Consider the following 13,580-nt stretch of genomic DNA (forward strand, 5'->3'; position numbering starts at 1 on the left):
ATGCAAAACTTATCTTCAATAAGTTTAGTCACTTTTGGTATACCATCTTTAGCATTTATAGTCACCAACACCCTGCATACCTATGTACCAGTAATACTGGTGGGAGTTAGCCCCGTCCTGATGTAGTCTTCAAAACTTCAAATCTCCGTCATATAAATAAGTTATTTACTGTTTAAAATAATACTTGGTATTGCCTGTAAATAACACTTATGTGATCATGTATTCACTAGGCGCTTTACCGGTCCCACCGTCATGTTAAGTTACCCTTAAGAGTGTATTACCCTATATATATAATCTCCCGCAGGCCGATTTAGACCTGTGGAAACGCCAGTCTGTCTGACGTGATAGCGGTTGCCGACCTGCGGGACAACCGCACTGAGAATGATGCTAGGCTGTTTGTTTCGTGTAGATCGAGTTATATTTGAGAACATGTGGACTTGAGGGACCCCCGCCGTCAGGCACAATAATTGTAACAACAATGAATTGTATGAAAGCTGGTCAGTTAGGTCAGTTTTGAAGACACGGATGCTATTTGTACAAGGTGATCTCAGGAATTGTGTAGATGCGTACCGTATTCAAATAATGGATAAAAAAAGCCTGAATACAAAGTTAGTTTTAAAATATCGGAAAAATCCTTAAATATGATAAATCTTATGCAGAAGGAAAACTCTTAAAAACAATTTGAAGTTATATGAAGCATTAGTATTCATTTTTATATGCATCTAACATAATGAATAGAAATATGACAGGGGGTATCATTGGCCAAAACAAAACAAAATGTCAATACTTTACCATTTTAATTACGCAACTATTATATTTGACCGATTTGTGTTTAAAATGATACCCTACCAATAATATATTAACCCTTTTTGCGTTAATAAGGTTACTAAGATATCTGATAATTTTCCTTATGTATATACCTGTTTTACACCAGTTCAAGTAGTCATCAGAATCATTTTTTAAGGTTGTTTATTATACTTTATTTTGGGTCTTTGATACCAGAGACATGGGGAAATAACTCATTAATATGTTACCAAATAACAATAACTTGGTCGGCAATTATTCCTTATAGTCGCATATACTGGTCTGCCAAATATACGTAGTATCAGAAAAGGAACACCTAATACAATTATTGACTATTTTGCCCTAAAAATAACCTAATCAACACTCTCTTTTTTGTCTGGAAGTTTATTTTCAATGTATCACCATGACTCAAATTCTTGTTTTCTCTCTCGACTTCTTTTAATAAGTGCCCCCTTATTTCGTATTAATAATGATTAATTCCTCACGTAGACAAACGAAATTGATCACCCACATGTAAACACAGACGATATTGCTCTCACATGCACACAGTGAATACTGCCCTCACGACACATGGCGGTATTGCCCTCACACATTACATAATACTATTTTTAAATCACGAAAATCGATTTCGAAACAGGTGCTGACTAACAGCTTTATTGGAATGTGCGGGACCTGTCAGCCTGACAGCTTCAACTGGACTTGTTATAGTGGACAAGTCAGTATCATCGCCACGAGCGGGTCTAACAGCTTCACATCACATCAGACTGTCTCTCTACCCGACAGCGGCTATTGGGACTGAAGGAGGACTGTCACAGTCTAGAGTCACCCTAGATCAGCGTCTTTTGAGCCTCGAGGGAGACTGTCACGGCCTAGAGTGTGCCAGAGTGTATATCTACCCGACAGCTGCTATTGGGACTCGGGGGAGACTGTCACGGCCTAGAGAGTACCCGAGTGTATATCTACCCGACAACGTCTATTGGGACTCGGGGGAGACTGTCACGGCCTAGAGAGTACCCGAGTGGAAATCCACCCGTCAGCATATTTTGAGCCTCGAGGGAGACTGTCAAAGTCTGGAGATAGAATGGAGTACGGGTTGCATTGTGAGTCTGTCTCCTGCTCTAAGGGGTTGATCGTCCTGTTGCTGATGCTCATGCACGGAGGGTCGAGGGCAACAAGGTAGGTAACTATCACCTTACTAAATGTATTGTTAACAGGTCTGTACTGTAACAACAACACTGTTATAAAGTGTCTTTGATTAGTCTTACCGTTGCTTACCATTTATTAGGTATAGGCCTAGGGCATAATAGGCATCAGTACGTGTGGCGATGTCAAGTTTAAAGTGGTCGGGGATACCTGTTTGCTTTACATGCCATGTAAAGATTCTTCTGTCATTTTCAAATCAAATCGGGATTTTGATTCACTCTTTGGTCATCGGTAATAATGGAATACTATCGAAGGAGGGGTGATATGTGTTGGATAGAGGATATGGTCATTTGTTATGTCTTGGTTTACAAATGATAATAAATGCAAAATGTAGATTTATTTATGTACATGGCTGTCATATAGTGTATTTATCAAGGTTTTCAAATGAAATAAGACAGATAGGTCAGTAATTATTAAAACATGACAATAAAATATAAATGAAGCTGACCCATTAAATACAGGCAAGTGTTTAGAGAAAACCTTAAAACAATAACGTCTTTTCTCTTTTCTTTACCATTTTGATAAATAGATACATCGTGAAGCAAGATGACGTAAATTTGTTATTGTCGGTATTATTGCATTTTTCTAACAAAAAAAGAAATTGGAGGAAAGATAGAATGGGAGGGAGGAAGATAGATTGTCCTGCTCTATGACTGTTGTTCTCTTGATATTCTGACACGTATATTCTATGGGTATTAGGTATATTGTACATTGCTCCTACTTACATGGCAATTCGTAGATTTGATATTACACTCTTTTGTTTTTGCAGAGAAGAATTCATTCAAGCACTTCTAATCGACTATGATAGTAGAATACAGCCGAATTTTGAAAACGGTGAGTACGGGCCTTTTTCATCTTTTAAGTAGACTTATGTATGCAGAACTGAACTATTCTCGTTTATCACATGTTTCTATTAAGAACTGATCTTATTTCTGCATATCACATTGTTTAAGAAATATTATTTTACAGAATTTACATAACCTCAACATGAAATATTCCTGAACAGAACAGATCTTACCTCGATCATGAAGGATTTCTACGAATTCAACCTTGTTAACAAAAATAATGGAGCTTATTTTATTTAGTTTATAAAAAAATACATTATCATTAGAACTGATCTCACCTAGTAAATGAAATAAATTTCTATTGATTAAATTTGTTAATAAAATATTCCTATACAGAACTTATCTCGCCCCATTATTGAAGTATTTTTACTGATTTAACCTGTTAAATAAACTTAAAAGCGTACTGAACTTATTTGGCCTCGTTCATAAAAACAACTATATAGAACTGATCTTACCTCGTTAAGATGATATATGTCGAATTACCCTTGCTTTAAGTTAATAAAGAAATGTTATCATTTGATTTCGAATCAAATGATGTAAATCGTATTCAACCTCAGAAATGCAATTTTCCCTAAACAAAACGGGTTTATCCTCGAAGATATCATATTCATATACAAAAAAAGCTCTAACTACGGTAATGTTTATTTCCTATGCCGAAACGATTAAGCCTCTTAAAAAAGTATTTCTATACAGTATACAGAACAAAGGGAAAACTTACATTGACACTCACGATAAAGTGATGCTGTGAAAACCCTACGTTGTAGACGTAGGGATGTGTAACTACCAATTAAGGAAAGATCAGGATCAAAACTCGCCAGCGTAACGATTAACATCTAGTTAAGGGGTAGACCGTCCATGTTGTAACTAGAGATAGGATAAAGCGGCTGATGAAAAAGAATACGTGGTGTCTTTGATTTCAGGTTCAACGGAGTATATACGATCAACATGGTTAATACATGTATTATCATAGAAATATTTATATACATGTCTGTTTTCATCCTGTTAATGCAGTATTTTTTAATGTAACATTTTACTATTTTGATCTCGTTACTAAAATATTTGAAATATTCAAAATATCACTGATTTCACGTCGCTATTAACATGTGGTATACAGCACTAATTAAGCTTCGCTCATTGCTAAAACATGATTATAATTTTGTCCAATTAGAGATGAAGAACTATTCAAATAATTATTAATTGGATTGAGACATCTAAAAAAATCACATTTGACTGACATTGTTAATTAAAGCTTCCTGGTTATCTGACAAGCCAGTGTCAGTGTATGAGGTTGTTTGCTGTCTAAGGGCCACTGCTCCAGCTACAGCGGCGTACTAGTAGGGCGTCTATCCTTACCATGTAAAAGTGTAATGTCGGAAGTCACATGTCCTTGCCGTAGCGTTGTGTTAAGCCTGGAGGACAAACGTGCTCATCAAAGCAAAGCGTAAAGTCATACTTAAGCGTAACTGTTTGAACAGGCCTTGATTCCACCGCTGTACACTTTATGCACTGCCGTATGGTATTACTCCTATTCCAACACCTCGCGGTTATGTCACGTCTTCTTTCCGCCTTAGTTCCATACGGTACACCAAATTTATGTTATATCATTGTTTATCTCTAAAATGTGAGTTGTATTGTAATTCTTCTTTGGTTCGCCGTTTGTTTGAAGTAAAGTATGAAGTTCAATTGTATTACGCAGTTATCACTCTTGTACAGTGGGCTGATGTATTCAAGATCATATATCGTATTGTCTTAACGAGGAATTTCCATTTATCGCTACCGTGTAGGTTTAGTTTCGTATTGTCGTGTGGAGTTTTCAAATACACACTCTAAAAATTCGTTCTTCTGAGATGATCTCCCCTTACCAGGTCACCCATTAATAGTATATGGGAATACATTTCTCTTTGTTTATAGAGTAACATGGTGTAACCCCCTTGTTATCTTCTGTCCACTGTCTGATCTGTTGATCAAACCTATCAGGAATCTGTCACTGACATTAATTTGTATTTCTTTGAAAAAATAGTTTTTCAGACATTCAGTTTATATAGTTACCTCTTTTGCTGAGGGTCTCTTACCCGAATTCCTCAGCATTCGACGCCCTTCATCATTTTCGACATCTTTTAAACAAAAAAATGAATCTCCTTACCTCATCAATGGTAAATTTAGATGGCAACGTTCAACTTCAGAAATGCAAATTACGTGCAACGCATTGTCGTTGGCTCTCACTACAGATCAAAGATTTTAGAAGCAATTCAATTTGTCACATTTGGTAAATTTATCTACAGTATGCAAGGTTCTATTAATCTTTTGTTTTCTTTGGAGTTGCTTATTCTTTCTTCTGTCACCTTTCTGGTAAATGTATTCCCAAGCGCCTTTTACCTCTGCCCATAACATTTTATCAACTGCATTTAGGTTTTTTATGTCTTCGAATAAGGTCCTTTTTACAGCAACGTTGCCAATAATAGCGATCATTGGCCAATCCTTTCCCTGTCCCTGTATGGCCTCTTCGTTAAATTTCCTCAGCCTTACGGAGTCCCTCAATCATTTCAATGCCATTTTGAGATTTTGTCAATGCCAAATACTTCCAAGGGACGACAACCGATTGCTTGCAGCATGAGATGTCTCACAGGGGCTTAAACACGTTGCTGGAAATGCTCGTTCAGCTGCTCCCGTGCAATAGTGGCACATTTTGTCTAATCATTATTTAGATATTTTGCAGTCGGAATTGTGTAGTAAGTGTCCTGGGCATCAATGTTAGCAATGTAGCAGCAGGGCTTGTTTTAGGAGCATCGTTAATTCCCTTCCTACCCGCGTGAAATTCCAATATTTTTCCACCTACACGCTGCACGTGTTTGAAATCCGTGGAAGTCAACGTATCTAAAATTACTAAAGTCACGCAAATGTCTCATCGCTATCTATACGAACAGGTTCATTGTTCTGTCCTCGTAGTCAAAGCGCTGTTTCGATATAGCCCTAAACGTTTAAACCCCAATCACGTTAGGCATCTATTTCCTTTTCTCTCTGTTAATTTTCAATGCGTATGAATAGTATACAGCTGCTTCCAGTAAAGGGGCGATGACTACAAATGTAGTTACATTACGTAAGCAATAACTATACACATTATGTATGTATTTGTACACCATACTGATTTCATGTTCAACAGGATTTTGGTTATGAAGTGGGAAACGTAGATTATTGTTTGACTGTTTTCATGAAATTATACGTTACTATCCACAAAATATAAATTGTGATTTAATACCTTAACAATGATGCCCAAGCATTTACATTTGAGTTCAAGAATATGCCAATTCTATTAAATAGTTTTACATTCTTATTTGATATTCTCTCTTTCCAAATACTTTTTTACTAACATTCGTATTCATATTCAAGATTGTTGTTTATTTTTTATTCTATTTTTTTAGCGGATGCTTTTGATTTATTCACGACATTGAAAGTATTAGTAATACCATGAATATTATGGAAAATCTAAGTATAAAACGGTATTGACCGAAAAAGCCCCTGTATAACGAGCCAGGTGTGTGAATCTGTGTAACCTAATACAGCCCGAGAGATCCCGGTGTATGCATACATGCACGTATAGACCGGAATAGTCCCAGAGAACCCAATTTGGTTTGGTAATCTGTATAAATCTGTTGAACCCCGAAAACAAGGAGGATTTAGCAACCTGTATGAAAAACGTACAGCCAATAAAGAGATGTGAATTATGTAAAGAACTATAATCTCGCTTGATAACTAAGGAATTTTACGTATACATTTTTCCAATTAAAAAACAAAAACAAGTTTGGTCTTCTTCTGGCCGATTCATTGATGTTCTTCACGACTGGTAACAAAAGCGTTTCCAAGACCTTAAACCGATAATGTACGGTGCATTTAATAACAAGACATTTAATGACCACGTCGATCATATATTCTCTACTGAGCTACTTCAGACTCTTCTTCAGCCGTTACATACAAGACAAATAGGAACGGTGTACTACTAAACTGAACAATACGAATGATGATTTTGATTTTTTTTCAACAGTGAACTTTCCCTTTCTTGATAGTAAAATAACTTCCTAAATCTGCAGCATTTTAGTGCCACAGTTGATTCGATGCTCATGGGCTTGCCCCGAATCTCATCAATGATAGATGTCAACAGCTGACGAACAAATAGAAAGTGTTTCGAAAGGAGTAAGTTGATGAAATCTTTGGCATGTTTATGTTCGCCATTATGATCATTTATTCATGGCGACAAATGGACCCATTAGGGTAATTCGGTAACAATAGTGGTTTACCGACAATTGTAATCTGCATTCTTGGCATGAGTGTACCCCGGGTTATACTAGCATTTGCAAATTTTGTTTTACACAGTTATGACTTCACAATTTTTGTTATACTACAGACTCTTCGACGTCATCCGCTTTCGATTCTAACTCACAACAATATAAATAAGAATGGTTCATTGATATATTGTAAGCTGTTTGATAAGCCGGACGATTTCGATGCTCTTAGTACAAGCACGTTTTCCCTACACGACGTTGTTTACAATTCGATATTTATGAATTTCATCCAAATATAACCGATGCTCTTCTTTGTAAATGTCGAATGCTGACGGACAAACATAAGATACAAGGTTTTTAGATATGACGACGGCTAATGACAAGTATTAGAGCCGCTATCATGATAACATTGATAACCGTTCTATTTCTTCATCCAATGAATATATCGATGTTTTTTTCAATTGTCTATTGTTGTGCCCAGTGGTTTAGGTATCACTACCATTTTTTTTTTCATTTTGTGAACGTAAATAACTTTGATTTGACCTAGATGTGACCTCAATGTTCATGGCCGGTGTCCTCGATGAAACAGGAGACAATTATCCATCATGAATATCTGTTTTTTTATCTTCAGGTACCTTTTTCCAGTGGTCTCCATGTAAATCTATAACTTATTCCTAATTAGCCCTTGTATTATCGATTTCTTCACTTTAGATTTATCTGTGGATTATTTCACGATGGCATATTACATGTTTATATATGTCTTATAGAGGTTGTCTGAAGATTGTACGAATAAAATGGTAAAGTTAAAGGACTTAAGTTTTGGACATTTGTACGAAGATAAACAATGTTTTAACTCTAGATTTTTTGTATAAAGAATGACAACATGCTACATCTGATGTCCTTTTATGTTTGTTTATTTAATGGAAAATGTTATGTTAATTGTTACACTTTGGTTTTAATGACAATTGACATAAAAAAATAAAACTACTTACATTGTATAAGATAATTTGGTAACTACAATGAATAATACCTGACTTGATTAGGAAGGCTCCCCATTTCATGTGTAATACAAATCAGTGATATGTAATTGTTGTGTCAGCAAGAAAGTGAACCGAGTCAAGTGTAAACGTTATGGTGATCCTCAAAAATAAATATTTCCAAGTTCTGCACTCCAGCTTTTGTTAGACAACCATACTCCGTTTTGTGATGTTTGTATTCGGAGACACACTTTACGAGTTTATTGGAAATTAATTTTCGCTTTTACAGTATCTCCTTACATTCTTTTTGAATCATTCATTATTTTTGTCATCATTAAGCTATGTTGTGTTTTCCAATATGAAATTTTGCTTGATTTTTTTTAAAAGAATAGTTACCCTTTGTTTCTTTAACGTCATTTCAACTTTCATATCGATTTTCTTGAAACTTGGTGCGCTAAGCTATCAAGACATTTTGTTGCGTGTCTCAATCCTGATTTTTGAGAAAGTGTGAATGTCAGATTTGTATCAAGAAGAGTTTTAATAATCAATGCGGTGTGCTAGTCATAACATATGTCGATGTGAGATGCGAATGGACAACCATGATGTACATATGTATTTAGGTATTCAGGTTGTGTCCATGTGTATTGACGATGTGGTAGATTCTGTTCAATTTTACTGTTTAGATATAATCAACGTCAAAGCTTGCTAATGTAAATCGAGTTTTGCATTCGGTTAATCCATTTAAAAACTTTATGGTGCCTTTCGAAAAGAAGAACGTAGAATAAATCAATTATTTAAACAAAACCCGTTTATTCGTCACGCTATTGCACGTATTGGTGTGTGATGCCTTGGAGTGCTGGAGACGTCCATCACAGAGAACAGCTTAAACTTCTGATTGTCTACAGTTAAAACTGAGTGGATTCCGTACACTCAGATCTGTTAGTCTGGCGTAATTGGAGTCAATGATCTATGAATCTACTCATCCTTCAAAAGATGTTGTATTACGCAGTGTAATTGGGTAATGTCTTTATAGTGGTAAGTGATCCTTTATACTGCTAAAATAGACATTCGCTGACTTTCTGTTGACCCTTGACCTTCTTCCTGTGATCCTCGGAATGTTTTTGTTGGTTCTTCATCAATTTAATTTAACCCCGGTTTTGTGTCCTCTGTTTCTGTTTGAACTTGTCCTGTTTCTGTTGGTTCTAGTTCTGGGTTTTTTATTGTTTGAATGATGCTTCCCATTGGTCAAAATAAGAACAGATACATCGGTTTACATTATTATCGAGATTCAAACATGATTTAAAACATACGATTGGTGGATTCGAGTGATATTCATACTTTACATATGATTACAAGATTAATTCATTTACACATCCTTAACATTACTTTCATCTATATATATATTAGACTCAGACTTTAAAGTATTACCCTACATTTAACTTTAAACGCTTATGTAATAATTCTGTACGCGTTACACTGCACTTTTAGCCTTCATCTTTACCTAGGCGAATCAAGTAGTACTTTGTAAAACTGCGCCTTCTTCACTTCAGTGTCCGTCTATGCTCCCTTTGATAGTCAGACTGTAGAAGTATTTGTTAATGTACCAAACGTGAGAATCCAAGAATAACATGCGGTGTCCTCCTTTCATGTCTTTTAACGCTTTTAAGTCATTTCCAGATCCTTGAAAAAATATGCTTGCACCATATTATAAATAAAGTATAAATTGTGAATGAATCTTATAAAACTTGCACTAAATACAACCATATTTGATAAATCATTAACAAGACACAGACAAATACTAACTATACATTTCATAAAACTCATCTTTAAATATTAAAACAGAACAGCGCGATTCTACACTCAATAACGTATCTTTATCATAGATTTCCCGGGAATATTTTGAAACATTTGACGAGATGCCCAAAACATCCGAAGTCGTTAAATCCTATCGCGTCCTTTTATCGATGTTACATCCACACCAGAGTAATTTAATTCATTTGTTCACTGTTTTTACATCGTTCCTGGCCGAAAAACTTTCCAGAATTTGACAGGATCGATTGTAAATTACACGTCACCTAGGGTTCATTCAAAGCAGGTCCGCCTTTAAAACGTAAGTTACAAGTAGATTATCTGATAAGTTTCTCGTAAAATGCATAGACGAACTGCAGTGTACTAGTTACAAAATACTTAAACATTTCGTCGCGCTAATAAACTTTGTCGTGGGGAGCTTGTGATAGGCTCGTTTGTAATGCACCTCATTACCTTTATGTAGAAAAACCTCCCCGTTTGAAATTTGAGGGACCCGCATTTCATATACGTTTTTTGCACAAGATTGATCAGAATTTATTTTCATTTCGACATGCATTGTTCATTAACGCACTTGAATGTTCTGTCTACTTTTTTACGTGTCTGTTTTGGGAATAGACGATCTATTGGAAACGTGTCAATATGTGGACTTCTGTATACGGGTGTGATGTCTATATATCAAAAACGTATACTCACCTTTAAAAGAAGAAAGTATCAATGGCGAACAGATTTAAGAGATCTTACTTAAAATGCCATATTAATTTGACAAAAAGTATTCTCTCTCTGCCAATCTGCTGTCTATGTATCTTTTCTAAATCGTTACCTTTGTCATGACACGCCTAGACATATTACCTAGTACCAGCGGCTAAACAAGTCTGAGGTCAAAGATTTCATGACCCAGTAGAACCCTAAGATTGAGGTCCGAGTTGTGTTTAGACCCAGTCTAACCCCCATTACATATGATTACACGAGATCACGTCAAATTCCTCCGACGATAACCGATACATTCATGGGTAAAGGTCCCATATGTATAGTGAACAAATTTACATTCATTCCAGGATGCGACAGTGGTAATCTTAAACCTTTTTTTCAATAAATACCATATGCTTTTATACACAATTTTAGGTATGTTATCGAACAATGTATATAGATTTATATACATTTGTAGATATATTTATCTTGCGTTACAGATAACACGAGATAACACGAGTTTATTGTGCACGTGCATAGCCACGCCAGTGCTCTGCACCCTAATAGAGATATCCCGCCACATGATCCGTCCGTGCTGTGTGATTTCGTAAAATAATACGAAAATATTTTTCTAGCATACCAATTATAGTCTATGTTCATAATAAAACCATCTTCAAATCTTTCAGAGTGGATTGGTGACGTCAAACGGGTAATCAGGTCTATATCTGCTATCTGATACGTGACTCGATATAAGAATAAGTAATCAGATGTGTATTTATTTGACATTTGTGGAGTTGGCTTGAAAGCCATGTCTTAGTTGTATGAATTTATGAGCAATAACCTAATTATTTTCTGTAGTATGTGATGCACTCCAGTAGCAGAACATTTTCATCATGCATGAATTTTCAGCAATACGCTTCCGTATTTTCTCTCGGACTCAACATACTGGCGTTTCTTTTCAGAAGCAGTATGATGAGTAAAGTCTTCACTAAGTATTTGGCGTTCGTAACCCTGACTTCTGTCAGAAAAATAGAATAATGATTGATGTATGGTGTAGAGAGTCTCAATATTGTGTGTTAAACTCCGAGTTATTACTCCCTTGGCTATTGGATATAAAACTCTATCAACCTGACAAAAGTTATATGCTGTACACAGTAAAAGATCACAACGCGAACAGTATTTTTTATTCATTGCATTTAACGCCATTTTTTCCTGTTCAAATTAGGATGAAGACGGTGGAGGATAAGGTTGTTGTGGCTACCTCTTTGGTCTTTGGTTATATTTCAATGAATATATACACAATCTTCGAGTCATATAAAATAGCTTTTAAGTAAAAGAAATAAAAAAAAACATCAAGTTTACACCTTATCCGCTTTTGTCCTAATAAATGAGCACTCGTAGGGTCATGCTTTGTATTCATATGACTTTGATAAACCTTTACTCAGGAATGTCCTTTTCCAATGAGGTCAACATCTCATTATTGGCACTTTTAAAACAAAAGTCTTTCAAAAATTAACCCATATTTTATTTTGTAAATACCTTTGGGATAACACTGTTCAATAACGCAACGTAAATTGTTCTAGACTCAGGCAATGTCAGATGTGGTCTGAATTCGTTCGCTCGTATTGAATGAGAACTGTCCATTTCTATCCCGGTCCACCACTCACATCGGTAGGGTCAAATCTTAATGTGAACAACAATGAATTTTCTTTCACCCAGTGATGTTATTAACGCTATATATCACCCCATTACTTCAAATCATATTCCGAATGATATTTCTGATATGTTAAGTTAGGTTTAAATTTCTCCATCCGTGCTATATTAATTGTTTAAGCCTATTTCAACTATTGGGCACCACCCCTCTGTTTCCGGAAGGGCGAAACCCTGAATTTATCCAACAATGCATTTCCTTCATCCTTAAAAAGTACGATGATGAAATGACTCGGTGCTAAGCACCAAATATTTCAAAAATGAAAAATAATATGTATGCTAAATAACAATCGCACGTATACTCATTTACTATTTTTTCTAACGAATCTTCATTCATATATATATTAGTAAATACAATATTGTAAAAGTCACAATTTACTACAGTAGTATTAAAAATGTTTTATGCTTTAAACCAAACAAACATATGATAGGCAAGTTGAGACAATACTGAGTACTGGGAGGGGGGGGGGGGGTATCATACAGTTTGGAGGTGAGGTTATTCTTGTTATATTTTAGGTTGATATCATAAAGTTTGGTGATTTTTGTGCCATACTGTAGGTTGATTTCAAAGACCTTTGCAGTGAAGTGCACTTCAGAACTGTTGTACTGTATGAAATTGATATCATATTATTTGGCGGTAAAGGACCATTCTTGCCCCACTGTAGGTTGGTGAGGTGACCAATCTTGTCATAATTTAAGTAAATTTCAATCATTAAAGCTCAAGAATGGTACATGTAAACCTATATCAAAGTATTGAATTGTGGCATATCACGTGCTTCATGCAAACCTAGTCTGTCTGTTTTATGTTATGCTTAACCCTAAAGAAATTTTAATGCTGACAGGTTGTCCTTTTAACCTGGGTGTTTTTTTCACTATTTGCAAGTGTAAACATTTCCCCTGTTATCGTTTATAATATTTTCCGAAAGTCTAAGAATAAATATATTTACAAAGGTTGCTATAAAGTGTTTCCCTTTGGACTTTTAGAACAGCGCCCAATATCCGCACAGTGCACAATAAGACAATTATGTCTTGCACTTCACCAAGCAAAGTAGAAAATGCCGTCTTCTAATCATATTTGAGGGAAATGTACAACATTGTTTTATAGTTTTGGCTATTGTTGAGCACAATGTGTGCAACGGCGAGTTGGGAAGAAGTCTGTAAGTTAGGGAGTTGTTTGAGGACGTATTATTGCGTTTGGGAGTCGAATGATAAAAATATAGGGCTTCACCCAGCGTATGTCTTTGTTAGTACATCCCTCTAACCTATCA

At 35.6% G+C, this 13,580-nt stretch overlaps 1 protein-coding gene across 1 annotated transcript in view; it reads left to right on the forward strand.

Annotated features, from left to right (window-relative positions):
- The first annotated feature begins 1,536 nt into the window (after positions 1-1,536).
- The window catches only part of LOC110461933 (glycine receptor subunit alpha-2-like), a 36,994-nt gene continuing 24,950 nt past the window's right edge, over positions 1,537-13,580 (forward strand). Inside the window, exons 1-2 of the mRNA XM_021515673.1 lie at positions 1,537-1,980; positions 2,777-2,841. Coding sequence (XP_021371348.1) covers positions 1,886-1,980; positions 2,777-2,841 — 160 coding nt within the window. The 5' untranslated portion in view covers positions 1,537-1,885. The remainder of the gene's footprint in view (positions 1,981-2,776; positions 2,842-13,580) is intronic.

Source organism: Mizuhopecten yessoensis, unplaced genomic scaffold (assembly GCF_002113885.1).
Source record: "Mizuhopecten yessoensis strain PY_sf001 unplaced genomic scaffold, ASM211388v2 scaffold10711, whole genome shotgun sequence".
NCBI classification, from domain to species: Eukaryota; Metazoa; Mollusca; class Bivalvia; order Pectinida; family Pectinidae; genus Mizuhopecten; species Mizuhopecten yessoensis.